Source organism: Lepidochelys kempii, chromosome 17, assembly GCF_965140265.1.
Source record: "Lepidochelys kempii isolate rLepKem1 chromosome 17, rLepKem1.hap2, whole genome shotgun sequence".
Lineage (NCBI taxonomy): Eukaryota > Metazoa > Chordata > Testudines > Cheloniidae > Lepidochelys > Lepidochelys kempii.
Window position 1 is genome coordinate 8806017 of NC_133272.1, and position 25152 is coordinate 8831168.

The 25152-nt window shown below is 43.0% G+C and overlaps 1 protein-coding gene across 14 annotated transcripts in view; it reads right to left on the reverse strand.

Annotated features, from left to right (window-relative positions):
• The window catches only part of MSI2 (musashi RNA binding protein 2), a 377362-nt gene that overhangs the window by 64372 nt on the left and 287838 nt on the right, over positions 1-25152 (reverse strand). For all 14 annotated transcript variants that reach the window (XM_073315753.1, XM_073315752.1, XM_073315757.1 and 11 more), the window contains 2 exons: positions 15440-15554; positions 1939-2013 (listed from right to left, as the gene is read on the reverse strand). In XM_073315753.1, coding sequence (XP_073171854.1) covers positions 1939-2013; positions 15440-15554 — 190 coding nt within the window. The remainder of the gene's footprint in view (positions 1-1938; positions 2014-15439; positions 15555-25152) is intronic.

Below are 25152 nucleotides of genomic sequence, written 5' to 3' on the forward strand. Positions count from 1 at the left end.
TACAGAAACCAGAATCTCAATATTTGTAAAATGTCAAAATAATCAACAACAAAACCAACACTTCCCTTTATGGAAAACTTCTATAGAAACCACTATGGTTCCAAAGGAACTAGATAGCATTACATGGAAATTACTCTGTCTTATAGAATTTAATAAACAATTTTAATCCTTTCTATAAAATATTTAAACCTATCTGTAGAATTTAAATTGGTCTGACCCAGTATTGTTCTAGAGATTTTCTCCATAAGGGTCTTGTTTTCTTCTTTGCTTAAAAACCCTGTCCTTTACCTGTAGCATTTTCATTAAAGAGACAGTTAAACTTGGTTTCTTAATACTGCGTGCAGTTCTGGTTGCCCCATCTCAAAAAAGATATATTAGAATTGGAAGAAGGACAGAGAAGGGCAACAAAAATGATTAGGGGTATGGAACATACGATGAAAGATTAAAAAGACTGGGACCGGTCGGTTTAGAAAAGAGACGATTATGGGGGGATATGATATAGGTCTATATAATCATGAATGGCATGGGGAAAATGAACAAAGAAGTGTTATTTACCCCTTCACATAACACAAGAACCAGGGGTCACCCAATGAAATTAATAGGCAGCACATTTAAAACAAACAAAAGGAAGTACTTCCTCATGCAACACATAGTCAACCTGTGGAACTCGTTGCCAGGGGATGTTGTGAAGGCCAAAAATATAACTGGGTTCAAAAAAAGAACTAGGTAAGTTCATGGAGGATAGTTCCACCAATGGCTATTTGCCAAAATGGTAGGGGACGCAAGCCTATGCCAAGATGTACCTAAGCCTCTGACTGCCAGAAGCTGGGACTGGACAACAGGAGATGGATCACTCAATAAATTACCCTGTTCTGTTCATTCCCTCTGAAGCATCTAGCTTGGAAGACAGGATACTGGGCTAGATGGACCATTGGTCTGACCCAGTATTGCCGTTCTTATGTTCTTAACCTGAGCAAAGTTGTGCTTCTAACATTCTCTTTCTAAGCAATTAAATAAACAGTGCAAGGTGGTGGAACTGATCATGTGTGACCCAAATGACATGGCACGCTAATGAATTTAATGTATAACACAACATAGATTTCCTTTCCATGGTGTCCTGGAAGGCCTTAGCTATTAGTTAGCAGTATTAGTATTAGTCATGACTCTGCTTCTAAAATCTCCCTTAGAATTCTTAAGGTGAAATAAAAAAAAAATCATCTGTCATTTCCAATTTAAGTTCTAAGATGGCATAAAGCAAAATATAGGGAGAACTAGTTTCAGTGACTGCCTTTTCAAAGTCCCCAGATGAAATCCACGCTGTGTTACGTTAAAAGCCAGCCTACCACTTTAGAATCTTAGGAGATCAAAAATTATGAGTGGCAGTATTAAACTTCCAGTGAATAGAAATCACTAAATGCAGCAAATCTTTGACAGCCACACAAAAGGGAAGGGGTGGGGGTGGGGGTGGAGGGAACTAAACAAATGTGAAGAAAGAATTAGACTGAGCACCATTAGACACCCGACTCTGTGAAGGTCACCAGAGACATCTATATAAAATACACTCACGTTGGACTTTTTACTCCAGAACTGCATCCCTAACAAATATAAGCTTACTGTAGAATATGTACATAGAAAAAGGAAAAAAAATTAACCCCAGCAAAGGGATGGCAATAGCTCTTAAATTATCATTCTGGTTAATTTTTTTAAAATTAAAAACTTTGTTTTCAAATAACCAGTACCAATTAACACATTATATTAACAACAATCTTGGCAATATCCTTATGTATATATTATTTGAAGATATATATATATATATATGTATCTTCAAAATGGTCACAATTTATCATCGCATGAAATGCTTCCCTGCAGATTTTCCTGCCTCAGCTTGCAGCTATGGATTTAAATAAATCAATCAATCTCCAAATGAAATGTACATACCTGGGAACTGATAGCTGTAACTTGGGGCAAATCCAGGATATCCTCTGCCATATGTTGCAACAAAATTCGGGTAACCTTGAATGCAGAAATATGAATAAAAGAAAATGGCAGATTAGTAAGGTTTTACTCTTTGCTCCTACATCTAATGTAACATTAACACACTGGATGGGCGAAAAGGAAATTTGACTTTTACACAAGGTATGAAAGAACACAGTTTACTCTTCTCATGCAGAACTGCAGGAAGGTTTTTCATCTTGAAGGAAAATAAAACATCTGCAGACACATGCTACTCTTCCTGATCACTTTCTCCTTTTGCTATGCATATGAGATCTGTCACTCATATAATTAACATTCACTTTGGTATCTGAAGTCCAAGGACTGTGCATACTTTTTAGCTAGAAGAGTAAATGCCAAATGCTAAGGCTAAACACATAACACAGGTTTGCTCTGACATTTGGAGAGCTTACAACGAATGTACTTTGCTTCAGAGTTATTGACAGTTGGAGATTAAGGTACTAGTAATTCTTCATCCCAAGAGTGTGAAGGACAACAGTTAACACATCAAAGAGTTAGAGGCAGCAATACCAAGGAACTAGAGAGTCAAAGAGGTTTTAGTTTTTCAGGAAAGTAAAATTCAACAGATAAGAAATTTTTCCTGAAGCGACTTGTAACAGCTACAATCAAACAAAGTATTTGCTATTTTCTTATTAGGGCAATACCATTCAAGGACACTTTGTTGTAAATAAAAATGTGTAAGCAAATATATTGAACAACAAATGGTGTACAATTTAACATAAGGTTTCAGCAGTCACATAACATGGTGGAAAAAAACCATGTTTGTGTAACACAGAAAAAAAAAGCCTGTAAAATCTACAGCTACAAACCCCAGAGGTACATTGCAGATGGTGGAAGAAAACAGTGTTGCAAAGAGGACAAAACCATTTCAAGCAATATTACTGAAAGCATGACGGAGATTTGGGTACCAGCACTGAGAATTAGAGCAAGCTGGTTTGGTCACATTCTCATTAACAAGTAAACTGGCGTGAACTCTTGTTCAGTGGAATCCATTGCTGGCCATGGCTGAGAGCAACAAGTCAATTTGCTAGCGTAGACAGGGCTGTCATGCACAGAGACTGTGCCATTTGGCTTTTTTTTGTCCAATAGGCAATCATAGGTAAGAATTCTACTGTATTATATAAAGACAGTAGGTTTATCTATGCTCAAGAGAAAAACCTGCTTTTGGCTCTTTAAGAGTCTACAGGAGCACCTGAGAATCCCACCCCTTGCACTGGGTAGCGTGAGTGACCCTGGAATGCTGAATGGAGATGGAGTGAACACTAGAAGAGGATCAGGAAAGGCTAAATTACATCCACCTCCGTTAATTTCAGTGGCAGCTATGCGTACATATAGTAAACCAAGGCAGAATTTAAAGCCCCATGGGTTTAAAGATCAGAGATTAAGGGGTAGATCTGACTCCCACTGAAGTCCTGAGTCCTGTCCCATTTATCTGCATGAGTGTTCTATCTATGTTCTTAAATTCCTCTTGTTCAGATAGCGAGGACCCTACTTCATTTATTTTGTATCTCCCTCAAACTCCACCCGCACCCACCCCCGCAGCATGGTGTTTTTGAGCAAAGACATAGTCTAAAACATGCGGTTTTGTTCTGAAGGCAGCAGGGTCCTGGACAGCCTCACTTCTGGAAATCAAAACTCTTGTCTAAAATGATGCACATTCTGTCAGCTGTGTAGGGGTTATGTGCTTTCTCCATGCTTTATTCTATTTGCATCGAGGCCGATAAGTTAACTGCCTTTTCATAGGTTCCAGTAGTGCTCCATTCACCAAGACTGAGAGTTAGTGACCACCTTGTGTTACCCTCTACAAAGCTGGCACGTTTTTCAAACATCACTTACAGTTCTCAAACTTCGCCTGCCTAGTCTTATCAGGAGTATTTATATTTCTAGCACCAACAAACAGTGCACAGTCTTCTCCACAATTACTGGGCAGTGATCAGCTTTCTGCCTTTCTCCTCAAACCCACTGTCTCATCATCAAAGTCTTGATGCAACTCCCTTTGAAGTCAATGGGAATTTTTCCCTTGACATTAAAGGAAATTGTATTTGGCTTTGAGCTCATTGATATGTATGGTTGGTTTTGTTTGTTTGTTTACAACTGAAAATTTTTTCCAAGGTCTCATACCTCTATTTTTATTTATTCTTTAAAAAGCGACTATTTCCAATATACTTTACAGTTATTTTGCTGACACAGCAAGTCCTTCCATTTCAGATAGAATTTGTATTTCATACAGTTTACTATTAATCATGTTTTAAAACCAGAAAATTAAATGCTTGTATGAATTTTGATAAAGGGATTAAAGGGGTGTAGGAGAAAAGCAGGCATGTGACCACAACACAGGACATTGGCACTTTAAATAAATATGTACCTACATTAGTTATCTCCTGAATATTTATTTCACAGCTCAACAGCAGGATTCCTTAGAAATCGGTCATTAAATCAGACCTTTCAGAGATAAGCTTTACAAACCATTTAAAAAACAATAATAGTGATAAACTGATTGTTTGCAAACTAAGTAGCCCCATTAACATCACTAAAAGAAAAGGAGTACTTGTGGCACCTTAGAGACTAACCAATTTATTTGAGCATGAGCTTTCGTGAGCTACAGCTCACTGGTGGCATAGTGCAGTGTAGAGTTTCAGAGTGAAACCACCACTTCCTTTCCCTGATCACCCACCTATGTGAGGAGGATAGTAGCAACCCCACTAAGCCCATTCTCCCCTTCCACACAGAAACCCAAGGAACTTCGCACCTTATTCCCTTGTGCAGGCTTACTGGGCAAGCGTTACCCATTGAGTTATGTATTGGGTTACCCTAATAGAACAGCCTTAAAAAGGGATACCTGAAGCCAACCAGCGAGACAACTGTAAAGACACTTGTGACCCCCCCCTTCATCCCCCCCAGACTGTATCGTTTCTAACAACAAAGACAAAATACACAGCTGACTGGATAGAGGTTCTAATCTGTATCTTCCATCACAGAACATTCTCTAGGTCAGGCAGATGAAATCATAAATTTATAATACAGCATTACTTCAATTTTCCTCTTCATTTACTGCTGCGATGCCCAGCTCTGCTCTAACGAGTCAAAGCCCAATCTGCACGGGGGAAATTGGCTGGCTGCATATCAATAGCACATTAGCACCATGCCCATGTGGATGCTTCATCAAGCCAAATTATGGTCCAGCCGACCTATCCACCATTTCCATTAGCTGCCATTCTCATCCTGCACTGGGCACTGAGCAATTTATTTGCTTCAGTACTTCTAGCGGATGATCAATCTCTCAGTAATTACCTCTTGTTGCTAAACTCAAAATCAAGGTTTTGCCTGGATTACCTCCCTTGAAGAGAGATCGTCCAGTCCATGAAAGAGCAAATTTAAATCAGCAATCAAAAACGGTTTTACAACACAACTTTTACTCAGTTCTGTCTCCCTAACCGAAGATGGCAAGGCAGATCTTATATATTTCATCTCTTAGGTCAGTTGGAAAGTGTCTCTAGTCTGTTGTTAAATTACTGACCCAACTAGACAGCTCAGATGGAAGCTTTGCCGATATTCATGCTGACGTAGGGCCAGAACTTCAGCTGGCGGAAGATGCTCAATGGAACATGCCACCTGAGAATCTGACCCTTAAACTTTAGCGGTGAAGTTTTTGTCTTTATCTCTGCCACAGGTGCTGCCACACATGTAGTTATGTGGTTTGTTCACAGTTCCAAAAAATACTTGGGGAAAAAAAATTTCCAGCAAGATGTTAATGTGCTATTGATAATGCAGCCAGCCAATTTCCCCCCGTGCAGATTGGGCTTTTACTCACTAGACCGGAAAACAAAATGTTTTCAAAATTTTGTCACAATGGAAATGCCAAAAAAATATATAAAGTTTCTGGTTGAACAAAACATTTTGTTTAACTGTTAAGTGTTTGGTTTTTTTTAAATGTTTTTGCATTTTTGTAAATAAAATAGAAGGAAATTACAAAACCAAGTCATTTCAAGAAACCAAGAAACTTAGGATGTTTCATTTAGAAAATGTCAAACTGAAATATTTACGCTTCTTCGGAATTATTTTTCTTCCAGCACAAACAATTCAGCAAAATAGACATGAAGTCATTAAACATTTCCGTGTTGCTGAATCTGTATTTTTCCATGCATACAAATTCCCGCCAAAACATTTCCCCTAGGCTTTACACACGATAGAACAGTGAACGCTGTTTTAAATATATACACATTGACTGGCCATTACAATTACACTGCATAGGCATTTCCTATTGTAGCTATAGGAAACACATGAAAAACAGCAGCAGAGCCAAATACCACTGTGTAATAAATTCAAGTGGTCTTTAAATAGAAAATCATCCAACAGAGATTAAACTTGCATTCAGTTTATAGGACAAAATAAATGGGAAATATATTACTTTTTTTTACACTTAGAATTACATTTTTTCTGATGATATCAAAGCACTTGATAAATATTCAACTGTTAATACTCTGTAAAGAAGCTATTATAGCCATTTTACCAACAGGGAAACTGAGGCACAGGGCAGCTGAGTGATTTATCCAAGATCACACAGCATGTCATTAGTATTATTACTTGTATTTCAGCAGTGCCTAGAGGGCGCAACTAGGATCCCCACTGTGCTAGGTGCACCACAAATGCAAAAAGCCAGAGAGTCCCTGCCCTGAAAAGCTTACAATCTCAGTAGATAAAGGGCAGGATAAAGGAAGTGTCATTATTCCTATTTTACAGTGCTGAGGCAATGAGCGATTACGACTTCACTGATTCCCAAACATTTTACTAAGGTAACCCACCAACTGCATTTTCACTTTTTTTGTGACCCACCGTTACGTATACACTATAGTCAGGCTGACAGGGAAGGGGAGTGGGAGGGAGGTATGGTGGCATGGTCAGGGCCATTTAAACCAGGGGGCACTGGCCGTGATATCCCCCAGCCGTGCTGCCGCACCTCCCCGCCTGACCCACCTCTTCCCTCTCAGGCACCGTCCATTAGCCTGGGAGAGATACACCTTGGGGAGCCAGAATCTTACCTTCCCATTAGCCCCTACTCTCAGCCCTCCCCAAGAGCCTTCCTCAGCCCCTGAGGGAGCCCTCTTGCTGCCCACTCGCAGGAGCTCCTCAGCCCCTGAGGGAGCCCTCTTACTGCCCACTCGCAGGAGCCCCTGGCTTCCTACCCCACAGCCTGCTTCTTACCCCTCCCAGCTTGTGAGCCTCATGTCTGTTCATCCTGCTTCCCAGGCCCCGGCGCCAGGAGGAGCAGGAGCCTCCATTTTGGCACACGGAGGGGGGAACACACAGTGGGCCCAGGTGTCATGCTGGCAGCGCTCCAAGAAGAGCGGTTGAGGGCTACTGGTTGCAATATGCCCCCCCCTTTTTTTTTTTATTCCCACTGAGGTGTGGAGACCCATCTAGAACCTTCCGGCACCCCACTGATGGGTCGGGACCCATTGTTTGGGAAACACTGGCTTAAGTGACTTGCCCAAGATTGTACAGGGAGTTGGTTTCAGAGAAAGGACATTTAACCAGGCTCCTGACTCTCAGTCCTCAGCTCTAGCCGCAAGAGCACATCTCCACTCTGTGAGCAGGAGAGCCCCCAGCCTCGTGCTTAGAGTCCACGTCAACAACTGCAGGGAGAGGTAAGGGATCTGGCCCCACCCACTCCACCGGTTCTGACCCAGGGCCCTCTGGAGTATCGTAAGAATGGCATTTGCTACCTACAATCCAGCTAACAACCTCCTGTGAGTCTCTTCCTACTGCTCTGTCCCGCCCTAAGCTGCGTCGTGGGCTAAGGAGTCCATGCTTCCTGTAGTGGTCCCACCTCCTGGTATAATCCCTCGCTAGTCACAAGTACAGGTCTGTCTCCTCCTGCCAGCCACCGGCCTGTGCTTCAGTGCCTCCTCTTAATAGGGCTGCCAACTTTCTAATCGCACAAAACTGAACACCCTAGCGCTGCCCCTTCCCTGAGGCCCTGCCCCTTTCCCCGAGACCTTGAGCTCCAGGCTGAGGGGGGTGGGGCCAAGGGATTCGGAATGTGGGAGGGGTCTTTAGGTTGAGGCAGGGGGTTGGGGTGTGGGAAGGGGTGAGGATGAGGGGTTCAGGTTGTGGGAGGGGGCTCTGGGCTGGGGCAGGGGGTTGGAGTATGGGAGGTGTGTGAGGGCTCTGGGATGGGGCCGGGGATGAGGGGTTTGGGGTGCAGGAGCAGACTCCGGGTTTGAGGGTGAGGGGTTGGGGCACGGGCTTACCTCCGGTGGCTCCCAGTCAGCGGCACAGCGGGGGTACTAAGGCAGGCTTCCTGCCTGTCCTTGCATCACAGACCATGCTCTGCCCCAGAAGCGGCCAGCAGCAGGTGCAGCTCCTAGGCGGAGGCGTGCAGGCGGCTCTGTGTGCTGCTCTCGCCTGCAGGCACCATCCTCCCACCTCCCATTGGCCAGTTCCCAGCCAATGTTAGTGCAGAGCCAGTGCTCGGGGCAGCACACGGAGCTGCCAGGGTCCCTTTTCGACTGGGTGTTCCGGTCAAAAACCATACACCAGGTCACCCTACCTGTTAAGCCCTGCTCCAACTGGAGCATGCTAAGCAGGCCCGCTGGGACAGGGGTTCCTGAGCCCAGAGCTCTTCCCAGACCCCTGTCTCCCTAGTGTTGGGTTTATCCACCCCGACATTAAGTAGTTGCCTCATAAAAATAAACAGCATTTATGCTACACAAGGCTTTATTTGGTCTAATACGGAGGAAGAGAAAGAATATATTTTAAAGTTTCCCACCAAAAACAAAACAAAAAAAACAAAAGTGTCCACACAATCAACAGATCAGCAGCGCTGCACCTGGAAGTTTTTTGTCTTTACCTGCATGATGGGCAGTGCAAGATAAACAAAACTCACTGTTGAGATGTGAACAGTCTGAACACGTCCGGGCTCGCAGATCTTTGCTTTTAAAATCAATTCAAATGTTCAAATCAATAAAAGCAAATTATAGTTTCCCCAACACAAGTAAGCAGTGCTCAGTGGCTTATCTGCGTTATTATTTGAAGGATATGATGTATCTAGGGAAGAGTTAACCCAGCAACTTCTGATTATGCAGCTTGTTGTGAAGAGCTGCTGTCAAAGCAGTTGTTTAAGGCGTTTTCTCTGGTCTATAAAAACGGCCCGGTACCGAAGACATCCCATTTCAGGTATTCTTGTGCCAGCATAAATTATAAATTACTCTAAATTTTAAGATGCTGGAAGAGATGGCTTAGTCCTCAAAGCGCTTGTTTACACTGTGGTTATTTGACACCAGTGCAATACTGTGCCGATGCTAGTATCTATCATAGCCATCCTGCATTGGTATAAGAAGTGATTTGCATTGTGGTGCAAGGCATTTATTACAGCATTGCAGTATGTCTCTGCCAGCAGGTTGCACTGGCAGCTATACTGGTGCAAGAATCCCCCAGGTAAACTATCCCTAAATCTCATGTTTAAAATACCTAGTATAATAGGATCAAATCCCAGCAGGGCTGACTCAGCCATTCATCCTTCCAAGGTAGATAAACACATGATTCTCAGTTTCTGAGGAGATCTTAAAATCAAGGCCCTGGCACCTCTGGATGGATAATAAGGACCTCACAATGCTTTCAGTAATAGTTTGCTTGCCTGTCTCTGGCCAAAATGTTCCCCACCCTATTGTGCAGTGGGCTGCAGAGGTAGCTGGATGCAATAGTTGGTGTTTGCTCAAGCCTCCTTTGTGAGGAAAGGCACTATTTAAACAACATCTCCCTTTGCATCCCTCTCCCAAACATCTTCACATCTTCTCTTATGCCTCTTCTTCGCCCTTGAAGAACTCTCACTTTCTTCTGTGTGGAAACAACCTCCTTCAAAGCACATTCCCTCTTCCAAGCTCTTCAGCCATGACAAACGATTTCTCCACCACCTTGTGCTTGTACTGTGAGTGGCGATGTCAATTGTAAAGGGTCCAGGTCCTCTGATGTTTATACATAGCAGCATTATTATTAAGGGGAGGTGATTTTTGACTGAGAGGCATCTTTCAGTTTCCAACCACTCCAAAATGATTGGACTCTGGTGTATGAGGAGCACTCTAATCTCATAGGTGGACTAGATCAGTGGCTTTCAATCTTTTCCATCATGTACCACATTACAAAATTAAAGGTTTTGGGATGCCCATGCAGAAAGGGAGGGTGGCTATGAGAACCCATAGTCAATGTGAATGCAAAACAAAGATAATTCCCAGTGGTGAATGGGGGAGATTATGTACTGAGGAGAAACTACGACAGAGGAACATCTGCTACAGAGCAGACATGTTCTCTCTTCCTCTCTTTCAGTCCAAACAGTTGATCTTCCTCCTGTTACAAAGCAAATGGAAGAGTTAACCGAATGGTGACTATGGCTGTTTAAGAAGATGCTGAATGCTACAAAGGGTGCTACATTTTGGAGGCTAGAAAGGTTCCTAAATGCTCTGCAAGACACCCAGGAAATGTATGCCTAATAAAGAGTGCCCCTTTCCTAATTTTGTCTCAGAGGCAGCTTCTCCATTAAACAGACTCTGATATGGGAGGCAGGGGGGAAGGAATGACTTTCCTTGAAGGGCACAAGCTTCTTTTATGCATGAGCTCAGCCTACCTAAATTGAACGTGTGCAGTAATGCAGAGCCCCAATCTGGCTTATGCAATGATATAAAAAGTCTCTTGGAGACTTTCTGAAATTCGGTGTTCACATCAGGTAGCGTTCCAAGTATATACCCTTTGTTGGCTGAGCATTTTGGTCTCTGGAGGGGTTTGCAAATTAAAGGGGTCCAGCCTTATTATTAACATCGGCACTTCTAAGGTGCCCATCGCTGCAGGAAGAGTGCTGAAAGAGAGGAGTCCTGGCAAGACTCAGGTCAGCTGAGTCGCTCGGGGTAGGAAGTTCCACAGCCAGGTGCATTCCACTGAAAACCCCCATGAGTTTGACTCGGGGCTCTAATTGCTGTGGCATTCCCAGCGAGTGGCACTGCTGGAGGAGGTTTGTCAGTAACGTATGCCATTTTGGGCTTTTTAGATATGGATGAGGCCATAGGAATGGACCTGGGAAAGGTCAGTAACCAATGCAGAAGCATTGTGGTGGCGCAATGTGATCATATCTGTATGCTCCATATTAAAAAATGTCAAAGATGCCCCGTGTGGTTCAGAGCTGCTGGCTGGATATGATAACAGGGCATTAGCCTGACAGGATGTGGCTTCTTGAGTGCCTGCTGGACGACTGCAAGTTTTAGTGTTGTGGGAAGCATCTCCGATTTCAGTCAGATGAGTACGCTATGTGCTACCACTAACCGTAAGGGGCACAGACCCAATTCACAAGCAGTTGCATGGGCTTCCTGCTGTGTTTTCAGGGCTCTCACTTGTGAGACTGGCCCAAACTGAATCCTCCATTTATGTTGATTGTCTCGGAGTCCACTAGTGAAGTAGGATGCTAGGGAGCAGGAGATAGTTGGGCTTAAAACAGCTCCAACTTGTTCTTTCGGCAAAGTGGTTAAATAATGTTCTTAGTCTCCCTGAAGGGTATGTCTCTTACACTGGATGACAAAAAGTCTGAGACAGCCCAGTAGCAGCCGCAGGACAGGACTCAATCTGCCTACGCTTTTAGAGAAGAAGTGTCCTTTTAAAAAGTACTCTGATTTTGTCCCAATCAACCAGTAATCACGGAACATGGCTATCTATGTACTTCTCGGTTCCAGATGCTGCTATATCCTTGGGGCAGCAATGATTAATGAGGAAGACCAACTTCCTTAATAGCTCTGAGGGAATCACTATGCACTCTTTCCTTTGAGTGCTCTGGTGTATTCTTTCTTCTGATTTTCTTTTCTTTTCATGAGCTGCATCTGGAGAAGGTGACCTTGGACAAGGGCTTCTGGAGACCCGTATAAAAACTTTCAATAGCAGCTCCAGTTCACTTAGTCTCCGTGAAACTAAATGTCGAAAGCTAGTAATGGAGTAATTCTGACAAAGGCCTCTTGGGATCTTAGCAAAATATTCAGCTACTTCAAAATCTCCCTCTGGCAATATGTTACTTTGTATGCCTTGTTGTTTGATGGGTTAATTACACCCTTCTTCCTCTCAGGGATTGGTCCTCATTGCTATGTCATTGCCAGGGGTTGGAAATTAAAAATTCCTCACTGAGCCTTTTGCTGATATGCCCAGTTTCCAACCTTGAAGTGTACTTTTACCGGCAACCCTTGAAAAATGGGAGTTAAAATGGTCATGCGGATAGGCTTGGACTTCTGCGTTGTGACTTTGTTATTTAGCAAGTAATTATTTAATATGGTGCCACTACAGCAATCAGGAACTTGGAAGAAGGAAAAAAAAATAGCTAGAGCAGATAATTAAGTATCTGGCCTTCAACATGAATCAGTCATTCATTCAGAGCAAGTCCCCATGATTTGAAATCTAATAAGAGCATGTTAAGAGTAGTCCTGTGAAAACCAGTGGAACAGAACCAGTGTGGTTGATCTAATGAAGTCATACATTGCCTGAGTAACAGGCACCTGTGTGCCAAGAAAGGAATTTGCCAAAATGCATACATATTGCTTGCTTTCAACAGAAATAAATGTACTAGCCCAGGGTTTCTTTCATCATCTCTTAGTTTTAATGTTCAAAGCAACCTTATTCAAAGAGATAGCCCTCGTGAAAATTAGTCATAACATGCCTCAGGGTTAAATTCTCCTTTCAGATCACTGTGCTGGGCTCTGGCTCTGAAAATTCTTCTCACTCAACATGCACTGGTCTCTCACTAATGTCAAAGGAAGAACAGAATATTAGGGTCAGGATTTGCAATAGTGAGCTGAAAAGAGAATTTTGCTCTTGATCCTTTTGCCTAGGCTATAATTGCACTGTCTCTCTTTTAAATGCAGGTGACCGAGCCCTATCTTGGAGAATTAGTTAACAAGGTTGCATTCAACCAACTCCCATGAAGAAAAAACTAGACACCATCGTAGAGAAAAGTGCTAAGGAACATGAAAGTAGGTAGTTGAAATGAACATGGGTCTACTAGAACAGGATGAATAATTTAATCCTAAATTTTAATTTCCAAAATTGAGAATTACATTAAGGGAGAGAAGTTGGGGGCAGTGGAATAGAATAAAATATTTTCATCTGAAGGGACTGACTATTGCATCCAAGAACAGATCAGCTTCAAGGCCCCTGAACTGACCTACTACTAATTCTGGGTAAAAAAAAAACACACCCTGGGAAAGTCCTTTCTCAGTCTGGTGGTGCCTGACTTCAGGCACTTTAATAAACGGCCTGATTGAGCATGCCCAGCTTCCAGTGACTTCAACGTGAGTTATGTGTGCTCCACACCTGGAAGAAAGGAGGCCACTTTCACCCAGACTCTGCAATGAACTTCATGTGGGAAGAACCCTGAACCCATGCAGAGCTTCACTTCATCCAAGGATCCAGCCATTCAGAGATCGTTGAAGGACTCGGGGGTCTTATTTCGGTGCCTCACTTTAGGCATCACCCACATTTTGGAAGTTTTCAGCCTTTATTATTTAGCAGATTGAGAAGAGGTGGGGGCAACACTTACAAATCCCTACGTTAAAAAGAGAGCCACACCTAGGTTGGTTTGTTTTCCTTCCACGGTAGCAATTGGTTTCCCAGGTGGGGTGTTGCTCTCCCGTGGGACACCAACACCCCACCTGTGCGCCAGCTACAGCAGAGTTTCAGGAAGCACCATCATTTCAGCCTGCTGGCATGCACTGATTGAACATCCAGGAAGCAATATCCCTTAACCTAACTCGTTCCACTGAAGGAAGTCCAGGCTATTAGGGACCTCTTCCCCCTCCCAACTGTTGTTATGCAGCACCTAGCACAATTGGGCTCCAAACTTCGGATCGTGGTTTCCAAGCTCAACCCCAATCCAAGTACAATAATTATTTATTATTCTGCATGACAACAGTTCGTAACGCTTCACAAGCCAGCCCTCCCCTCACCCCAAAAAAATCATGAAGTTGGCTTAAAAATCATGAAATTAACAAGTATAAACATAGGGCTCTTTTTATTTGCCCTTTGGAGTCTTACGGGGTCACATTTTCTAAAAAGCTTTTTCAGAACAACACTGCGTGGGGAAGGGGCAAGGAGAGGAAAGGGTTTCAGGACTGCAGGCAAGGGAGGCAGTGTGGCCTAGCAGACAGAGCATAGTATTACGACTCAGAAGACCTGGGTTTTACTCCTAGCTCTTCCGCTGACCTGCTGGATGACCTTGGGCAAGTTACTTCCCCTCTCTGTGCCTCAGTTTTCCCACATGCAAAATGGGGATAACTATGCCCTTTGCACCTCCTTTGTACAATGCTTTGAGATCTACTGATGAAAGGGCATTGGATTGGGACTCAAGAGACCTGGGCTCTCTTCATGGCTGTGCCCTTGGCCTGGTGGGTAAGCTAGATACATTTTCCAATGGGTCTCAGATTTGCTGATCCCCCTTTCCACCCTCCATCATTAAGTATCGTTGGTGGTTAACCCACCCACTAAGGGAAGGAGTAGGGAAAAGAAACTCACACAGACTTTGGACTTTTGGTTAGTTAGTACAGGAAAGACTCAGTTCTGCCTAGGAAACACCTTCAAGCACCCTCACTCTATGAACACAGCAGGGGTCAACCAAGGAAAAGTTAAATACAAAGCGGGGGGGGGGGGCGCGGGGGCAGTGGAAGATTGAGCAACAATGTATGTTTTTCTAAAAATATGCTGGCAATGGATTTGCTCCATCCTGACTCGATAACTCTGAAGAAAGTATATAAAGAGGTTGTCAGATTATATAGAAAGAAGAAACTATCTAGGCAGAAACAAATGAGAACCAATTATAACTAAAAGACCTCCTGCACAAATAGAATTTTGCCATTAAATATCATTTATCCCATTTAATTAGTATTTTCTGGACACAATACTTCGAACTAAAATACCGTTCTGTCTCCTTGAAACTTGTAATTATTGTTGCGACCTGCACTATTATGCATCTCCTCTGCTTTCTCCATCCTGCATGCCATTTAAAGCTGCAAGATTTTCAATTATCTATGCTGAACTGTCAAAGACACCTTTAAGAGAAGGGGAATAATGTGTGACTCAATTCCTCTAAAAAGGAAAAGAGATCATTTTTAGTCAGAATGAACACGCTGCATCTTTCATCATTCTATTTTTGTGAATAAGAGTAAAACAGGCTATTTAAAACATCCATTTAAATGCAAATTTTGATATCCCAGGAAGAAAAAAAAGAAAGTTAATAATTTACCATAGACAGGATTATTTCCCCACTCCCACAGTTTAAATTTTAGAGTTGCACACTGCGTAAACTCAGTAATTCATGCACCACCTCTGCACCTTTAAATGTTCACAATGGGAAAGACAACATAGGTAGATGCTTGCTCTTTCAGTAGTTCCATGGCTATTTCACACTTACCCAACATTCCCATCCCTAGCATAAAAGCGTCCATGGTATATGGTAATCCTCGTGCCCTTCCTCTTGTCCCTGGTGGAAACATCACTTCTTTAGGTTGTGCTTTCTTACATTCTACCTATTGAGCAGAAACATGTACAAATGAGATGCAAATGAATTCCATGTAAATGTCAAATGCAGAACTGAGCTAGATAAAGGGGGAAAATTATTTTTAGCTTTGTTTTTTTTTTCCAAATGTGAACTTTAAAAATAGTCCACCCGTATAAACGAGTCTAAAAAGAATAAATATGTGCATGTCTCTTTAAACACATAGCAAAACTCTGTTAAAATGATAAAATGCAGGTTTAATAAGTTGTCCTGTTTCTGAAACAAAAACCTATGCTCTGTTTACACTCAAATGATTCTTTGCAGGCATGGAATGAATGAAGGAAAGTCATTGGCACAGTTCTATTACGAGTGATAACAGAAAATGACTATTGGTGATCATTACAGAAAGCTCCATTTTAAAACGGGAATAAAGAATCAATATTTCTACCCGGCAGAGGAATTTCTTTAAATCCTACCAGTAAATGATCCACATTCTCTCTCTTCTAGTTATTCCCTTTATCTTTTGAAGTTTCTTAAAGCCATTTACATCATATAACAAATCTCTAACTAATAACTTTTTAAAATCTTGCAATCACAAGGGTAACCAAGAGAGTACAGGGGTACTTTGACAGTGTGAGCTTCAGAACAGATTCTTGTCTTATGCACCAGAACCAAGCCAGTGGATAAGGCATGGAATTAGGAATCAGAAGACTTGGGTTTGAGGCCTTGGCTCTGCCACTGATTTTTGATCCTTAGGCAAATCCCTTCACTTCTCAGTGACTTTTCTGTCTCCCCTCCCACCCTTTGTCTGAATCGGTCTATTTAGAATACAAGCTCTGTGGGATTGCTTCTTACGACATATTTGTACAGTGACTAGCACAATGGGGCCCTGATCTTGGCTGGGGCCTCTTGTCACGATTGTAACACAAATAATAAAAGCATCTGCTTTTCTGATTGTGGACACACCAACCTCTAACCCGCAGCAATGAAGAACAGAATTGGCAATGTTTAGCATATGCAGATTGGGCTGGTGGATTCACTTTAAGCAGGGGAACATCTCTTCCACAAGCCCTGCTACTTGAATGAGCAGGCACAGGTGGGCGTGCTTCCTATGTGAAAACAGGTAATTACACCCAATAAAACCAGGGAGGTAGAATAATACAGCTAAATGCCTCTGTTCCTAATAGCCCTATCAGTGACTGTGTGTTCATTGTCTTATGAAAACTGACCGCCTGTTCCTAGGCAACCTGATCAGCGAAAATTTCAGGTTTACATAATTTTCATTTAGGTAACATAAAGGTTAACTGACTGTAATGGGAGTATTTTAAACAAAACCACCTACTCTTCCCCTTTCTATTGCAAACCCCACGACAGATCTTATTTACTTAGCTTGCTCGCAACACTTCACAAAGCAATAATGCTCAGATTCCGCCAACAACGATGTCAAAACACTCGCATCTTGCCAACAGATCTGCCAGAATCCATCAAACTTTGGAATGAAATGCCTCTAGAGTTTTTCTGATGTCACTGTTTTGCCAGTGAGTGCCTTGGTGAGGACTGCTCAGTGGGTATAGTGGGAGAAGAGCAGGGAGAGGAAAGGGGAGCCACTGGAGGAAACTGGAAGTATCTGAGAGCCTTATGATTACAGCATACAGGAAACCTTGGTTCCATACCATACCATAGGTGCTGGAACTAGGGGTGCTGCTGCACCCCCTGGCTTGAAGTGGTTTCCATCATATACAGGTTGGTTCAATGACTCTCAGCACTCCCACTATACAAATTGTTCCAGCACCCCCATTCCACACACCCCACCTCTGCCACTGACTGACTTGCTTTATAATCCTGTTCAAATGGCTTCATTTCTCTGTGCCTCAGTTTCTCCATCTGCAAAATGAGGACAATACACATCCTGCAACACAGCTGTGTTGGGATAGGAATTCAGATGTGCAAAACATTTTGCGGTCCTCAGAAGGATGCTGCTATGTAAAGGAAAAGTATTGTTACCGTGAGTGTTCTTTGCTGGATATATATGAATTGTGGGTGACTGATGAGACTAGCTGCAAAAGATTTAAAAGGAGGCAGGCGAAATAAGTTAAACAGACATTATGAACAAGAGAGGCATCTCAAATGGAGACACCCGCTCTCTGCATGTCCTGTAAACTCAGGCAAAGCCACGGCAGTACCAGCCGTGTATTCCTTCCTCTTCGGCGATGGTGGCAGTGAGTCCTCAGTGAAGGAATACATCCGCAGGCAGAGGGAGAAACAAGCAAGTGACTTTCCCACCCTTTTAAATAATGGGTCTGTTCTCATAGCTTTAGCCTCCCTGCTGTTTAGAGCAGCACAGAGGGCTCAACTTGCGTCGATTTGTCCTTGTCCCTTCTCCTCAAAATGTTTATTGGTTTACAATGTCCTGGGCTGTGTGAATGAGAGCTTCATGGACAGTCACTAGACTGCGCAATAGGGTTTCACAGCAGTCTCTTTTAAAGAACGAGTCAGAAAGAGAAGGAAAAAAGAAACAAAGTTCCTTCCACATTCATTAATTCAAAATCTCAGCATAGGCCTCTGGTGGTGTATATTGCATCTATCTAGAGAAGAGGATGGTTAAGGCCCTGGACTGGGACTCAGACAATCTGGGTTTCAACTCCCAGCTCTGCCACAGATTTCCTGTATAACCCTGGGCAAGTCACAATCTCTCTGTGCCACGTGCTTCTCTGGCTCCCAAGTGTTTGTGAAATACTCAGATACTATGGAGATAGGGACCATACAAGTATCTAGATAAATATAAGAGAAACAGATCAAAGGAAAGAAGAACAGGATCTACCACACCCCCTAGCTCGACTGAGTGTCTCTTTTCCCACAAATTCAACCCTGCACTTGAAGACACTAACCTGTTTGCTGTGGTAGCTAGGAATGAAGCTCAGAATTCCCCCATTTTCTTAGCATTATCTGGAGTGGCCCTTAATGTGGACTGCTTCACCTCGCAGCAATTCAGGCCACCATCAGCTTCCACTTCAGTTCATAAGGATTTACTCTCCATAAAGTTGTCATTAACATTTAGGTTCTAACCCCCCTAAATTCAAAGTGAAGCTCAGGGGACACTTATCATTTATTATTATTTGTCAGCATTACAGAAGCACCTAGAGGCTAGAGTCCCATTGTGCTAGGCACTATACAATCACAATGGAGACCCCTGTCTAGAAGAGTTTACATTTTCAGTGTTAAAGAATATAGACAATAGGTGGCTACAACAAACAGATAGGGGGAAACAAGGAAACAATGAGACCCTCATAAAAACAGTGGTCACAGCAAGCCAGCCACCTAGCCACTGTTGAGTTTTTTTGCAGACATCATGGCAGAGGAAAGTTTTAAGGAGGAGCAGAAGGGCTGGAATGGGAAACTGACCCTAAATTCAAGCAAAATGCTTGAATCTTTGACATACCCTTTCAATGATGTTTCCAGTGAGTTTTGAGTCTAAATGCAATATGGCAGGCTTCCCATGAATTTGAGTTTTGTGGCCAAGAGCTGCCACCCCTCTTGTTGAAACCCGAATGGCCAGGGGAAAAAACGATGATGCTACTTCCTCCCTGCTCCCAGATCATCCTATAAAAGCAAGGGTCCTTCCTCAGGCAACAAGTACACAACACAATCCTATGTTCTTGTGTGTTCTCGCTAGGTACCAGATGAAAAAGTTCAGCACCCACCTCTGCAACTTCCCTTTGCTTGTTTTTAATCAGGGGGCTATTTATCAGGAGTATGCCCAATTCAATTTCCTCAGGCAAATTCAAATAGAGTGATCAGTGGAGGTGTATCATTTCATTTCTCAATCATATTCTTCAGCTTCACCACTGCTCAAAATGTCACGGAGTCATTGGTTACACCTCAGAGCAGTTTTCATTGCAAATATTCAGAATGATAAAACACAATCTAGCCTGGCTAGAGGGACAATTAACAGGAAAATGAAGTTTGGATTAACACCATTAGAAACAATAACCCAGTAATTAGCTTCTGCAACCACAAAACAGACTACTGCTGGTTTCAGAAAGATGATCTTAATTTATGATTTTCACAGCCCACAAGGACATAAGGAGAATGTTAGCAAGCTGCAAATAAGTTTTTACTTGGAATTAAAAACAAAAACCTCACTGGAGGAAAAATATGCCAGTCTTAAAACCCTGAAAATGAACATATCCAATCAACACTAAAGATAATCTCAAGGGATTAAGCATTCCTCCCTCAGCTGGGAATGGATCCTTCTGGGTGGGGACTTAATACTCATGCAAGATGCTGGATTGGCAACCTGGTTAACTCTCTTACCACAGAGGAGTGTATAGCACAAGCAGCGGCAACGTAAGCTCTCCCTGCATTGCTCTGTCAATTTCCACCAGTCTGATCTGTAGGGAGCACCTTTAACAACATCTGAACACTTCTCATCTATAGATCTCAAAAAATGGCTACAGCATTATTATCCCTGTTTTGCTGATGGAGAAACTGAGGCACAGAGAGGGGAAGTGACTTGTTCCAGTGGACCAGGAGCTAGACCAAGAATAGATCCCAAGTCTCAGCTCACCTGGCTTAGAACCCTACCTGAGAAGGCAGTTCACTCTCCATGCTGATGTAGATCCTTGGCCTCTGCCATAGGCCTAATGATCACCACACCTCTCTGCAGAGACTTGCAGCAGAAAGGTCTGTCATTGCCAGCTGCAGAATTGTTTTTCTTTTCTTGTGATAAGAGAGACCTTTTCATTGGGAACTCAGTGGAGATTACCAAACTCATCCCATACAAGTCCTTGAATGGACATCAGATGGTGGTAACTTTTGGTCACTACCAACCCGGGCCAGACGAAGCTGCCATTGTATGCTGATCTGAGAAATGCAGAGCAGTTGGTTACCTACCCTGTGCTTCATCATGTAGCAAATGGTTCATGCTGGGATCAAATAAAATCCACTGGACCATGTCAAATTTGAAGACAACCATGCAGTATCAGTGACATTATATGATACAATCTAGGACATTTTTACTGAACTGGGACGTGCCAGTGGATTTCACAAAGTGGAAATATATACAGATATTTCAAAGTTAAGACACTCCCAACTGCCTCGTTAATGTGGGCAATCAGCCCATAAATCTGGATGTTAAAGAAATTCTTTATTTCAGCTTTTGCTGTTCACTTTAATAATCTCCCGATTTTGGCGCCTTCCCTACATGCAGGATGTTCTTCAGGTTCAGTTACCTAACAAAGGAAGTTTTAAGTCTAAGGCGAAAATAGCAGAGAAGCTAAAATTCACTGTTTTTGTTTAGTCTGGTCTTGAAAATTAATATTACACTGGAGTATTCTTGGGTCAGGAGTGAGCAGGCAAACTCGCTGGAACCATGGGTTGTCAAGATGGGTTGTCAAGTGAAAAGCCTGTTCTACCCAGTATAACAAAACGAGCTGTCAGCTCCCAACACCAAGATGTTTCAGGAAAACATGGCTACAACTTACCAAAGAAACCAGAGCTATTTTGGGGGAGGCGGCCAGGGGAGAGGAAGTGTTCTTGTATTCACAATGAACAAAAAACTGCTTACCACCCAAAGACAAGGCAACCTTGTCTTGCCAGCAAGGTATAATTGACAGCAAGTTGGATTAGTTTACCTCTGAAGATGCCATGTTGTTCATGCAACTGCAAGCCACAACTACTGCTCATGTAATACTAAAATCTATATTCACCTAGTAATTCTGTAAAGGCCTATTTACATGAGGGAATAGAAGGAAATGTTTGTTTGTTTTTTAAAGCCCTTCGAAGTTTGGCAAACCAGAAGTGGTGAATATGAAATAACTGGTCACTTAATAGATGCTCAAACTGTGACAGGGAAATCAGTGTCTACAGGACAGAATGAAACAACATCTCCCATATTTTCTTGGGATATATCACTCCAACCTGTCCAATAAAGTACTTGACAAGTCTTAGCATTGGAGCAGTTCCTCTTCTTTACTGTGTCCCCCTTGCCAAGCCCTCTCCCCCGCCCCTGCCCTTCCATCCACCCCCCAAATCCAGCAGGCTTTGAAAACCCATTTTAATCACGGCACACCCCATAGTCTGCAGCAGTTAAATGCACCATGTCTATGGTGTCTTTTAGTGTCTTTCTTTTGGAGGAAGGCATCCAAGTTACAGGCATTCTGCAGTGTCCTTCACTTGACAGATAAGACTCTCAGACCTACACAGCCTTGTGATCTCCGAGGGAGCTGCTGCCTGGCATTGCGCTTCTCCAAGAGGACAAACCTGAACAATCCCACAGCATTCGCTTCTAAAACAACTTCACTCCAGCCTTGCCGCCTCCCACTCCCTCTCCTGCAGGCCTTCAACCAGCCTGAATGAGAATACATACGCAGGCAGTGGCTATCACTACTGCCAGACTCTTCACACTGCGGTCCACAACAGTGGCGTAACAATCTCCCAGAACCATTAGCAATGTACTTGGCTCAACGGCCTGGTGAAAGTAATTTTGGAATGTGAGATCATGATAACAAGCCAAGTTTTGCTGCAGCTTAATGTGATCTGTGGCATCCTAGCTGTACACATTATCTGTAGCAGTAATGCAAAGAACCTCACTCAGGGTCGGGGCCCCATCGTGCTATGCTCTTATGGACACATAATGAAGAGGCAGTCCCCTTCTACAAGGAGCTCACACATCAAAAGCCACTGTGGCCCAGTGTTAGAGTTAGGGACTGGAGTTGGGGCTCCTGTGTTTAATTCCTGGCTCTGCCGCTAACTTGATACATGATCTAGTCACGTAAACCTTTTTGTGACTCAGTTTACCCATGTAAATGGGGAGTGATAATACCTATCTTGCAGAGTGCTGTTGAGCATAACAAGCGTCTGTGCTTTGAGATCTTCATACAAAAGGTACTAGAAAAGGACAAAGTGCTGTTATTGAGGCACTAAATAGAGAAGATAGAAGACTGCTCAAAAACTAAATATATTTACATGCATATAGAAGCAGGGCTTCTCCTGTCCTAGTCATTATCACTTAGCTTGGCTATAACTTTCCATTGGCTATTTCCCTTCAACCTGTGGGCCTTTAAAATGTCCCTTTACATGTCTGTAGGGCAAGCCAAGGTTACAACCCAACTGCAACCTTATGGCCACATTAAATCACCAACCGTTTCTCAAATGATGTGTGTGCACTGATGGCAAGGCCACTTGGTAAGTCTCTTTGAAGACAAACCCTGCAAAGAGCCAATTTTCCACATTGTGCCCAGAAAGCCTGCTTCTCCGCACTGCACTCCTCATCTGTCTAGCAGCCCGGGGCATATTGCCACCTACAATAAAATCTTAGTATCTTTTACATTAATCGTTATTAAAATGCATACAGAACGACAGTGCGTATAGAGAAGAAAAATAAACAGTGCAAAGAGCGAAAGTAAAACGGGCAGTGTTGTCTAGTAGACGGTGCACTGTACTGGGAGATAGGAATTCTTGATTCAACCATTGACCTCAGACAAGTCTCTTCTCCTTGGTTTCCCTGCCCACCCTTACAGTCTATTGTTATTATAAGCTCTTAGGGGCAGTCACTGCTGCTTATTATGCTTGTCTACAGCAGAACCCCGATTTCAGCTGGGGACTCGGGTTACTATTCTACTACACCTACTAAAAACACACCACAGCTTTTAAAAAGGGGGACTGAGTAGCTTAGGGGATTGCAAATGACACACAAAGCTTTTACCCTCTGGGTTGGCAGTTATAACCTAGACTGTTTGCACAGATGTTGTAGCCGGGATGGTCCTGTGATGGCAGAGAGACAAGCTAGGTGGGGTAATATCTTTTATTGGACCAACTGATGTTGATTTAAGGGACAAGCTTTCAAACTACACAGAGCTCTTCTTCAGGTCTGGGGAAGGAAATCAGTGTCTGAACTAAATATAAATTGGGACAGATTGTTAAGCATAAAGGGTAACATGTTGTAGGGGACCACTTGCAATGGAATAGGCAATAAGAGACTGTTATGGAAAAGGAGTCTGAAGTGGGACATTAAGAGTAAGCAGGTAGGTGTGTGTTACAAATTGTTGTAATAAGCAATGTATCCAGTCCATGATTTTTGGTATCCAGTAGTATTATGAATTTAATTCCCAGATTCGTCTTTTGAAGGTATTGTGCAGGTTTCCTTTGAGGACGGAGTATTGATCAGATATGGAGTGATTGCTTTGTGAAAAGTGTTTGCCCATGGGTGATTATGGTGTTCTGGTCTTTTATCATTTTTCTGTGTGAGTTCATTCAAGAGCATAGTGATTGTCTGGCTTCACCCACATAATTATTGTTGGGGCTTTTAGGGCACTGGATGAGGTACACCACATTTTGTGATAGGCATGTATAGGACTCAAGAACCTTGAGAGCTGGGTTGTGGGGGTATTGATCATTGTACCAGTAAATGTGTGTCTTCAGATTTTGCATCTGTTGTTCCGGCAGGGTCTGGTGCCACTTTGAGTTGGTGTGTCCTGATCTGTGGGGAGCTTGCTTCTGATGATGAGGTTGGGGGGTTGATTGAAGGCCAAAAAGGGGGGGGGGGTCAGGAAAGATTTTTTTCAGAATGCAGTCCCCACAAAGTATGGGTTGTAATTGTTTGACGATATCCCGTAGGGTTCGAGTGTGGGGTGATAGGTGATAACTAGGAATGTTTGGTCAGTGGTTTTTTCCCCCCTTTATTGAAGCAGGTTCTCCTGGGACAATTGGGTGGTCCTTTTCATGTTGCGATCTACTTCTCTGGTGGAGTGTCCTTATTTAGTGAATAGTGTGTTTGAGTGCGTACCTTGGAATTTCTCTTTGAAGCAAATTCTGTGGTATATGACTGCCTAACTACAGATAACAGATTTTTTTAGTGTGTCTGGGGTGGTTGTTGTATCTTTGGAAGTAAGTGTGGTGATCTGTGGGTTTTTTATATATAGTCATTTGTAGAGTTCCATTATTGAAACTAATCATGGTGTTCAGAAATCTATGAGGTAGTTTAGGTTTTCTGTCCAGAGGATGAAAAGATCACCGTAGGTATCTCAGCTACATCATTGGTTTCATGGTGCATCTATCCAGAAATTCTTCCTCCATGAATAGGTTGGCATATTGAGAAGCCATCTGAAAACCCAGGGCTGTTCCCATGGTTTGGGCAAAAGTTTGCTGCTAAATGTGAAGTTGTGGGTCAGGATGAAATGGATGATCTTGGCAATGTTTTTGGGGTGGATTTTTGAGCGCTGTGCAGTATCTTGTATGTGAGGCCAGGAGCAATGCTGCCATGGTGAGGGATGTTGGTGCATAGGGAGGTGACATCCATAGTGGCAAGGATGGTGTTCTGGAAGAGGTTGTTAGTTTCTGGAGGAAGTCAGTAGTGTCTTGGAGCAAGCTGACCCTTTGTGCAGTCCTGATTTTCCTTCAGTAAGAGTGCTGTGGCCCGATATGATGGGTCTGCCTGGGTTCCCTTGTTTGTGTATCTTGGGAAGCATGTAGAAGGTCCCTGGGATGGGTTGTAGAGTTGTTTGTGAAGGATTTCACGGTATCTTTAAATTCATGTGTGAACTGTGGGGTGTGGGGAGGGGATGGGAGCTTCTTTTAGTTTTTAATAGACTCAGTGGTGCCAGAGAGTTGTCTGTTGGCCTTGTTGACAT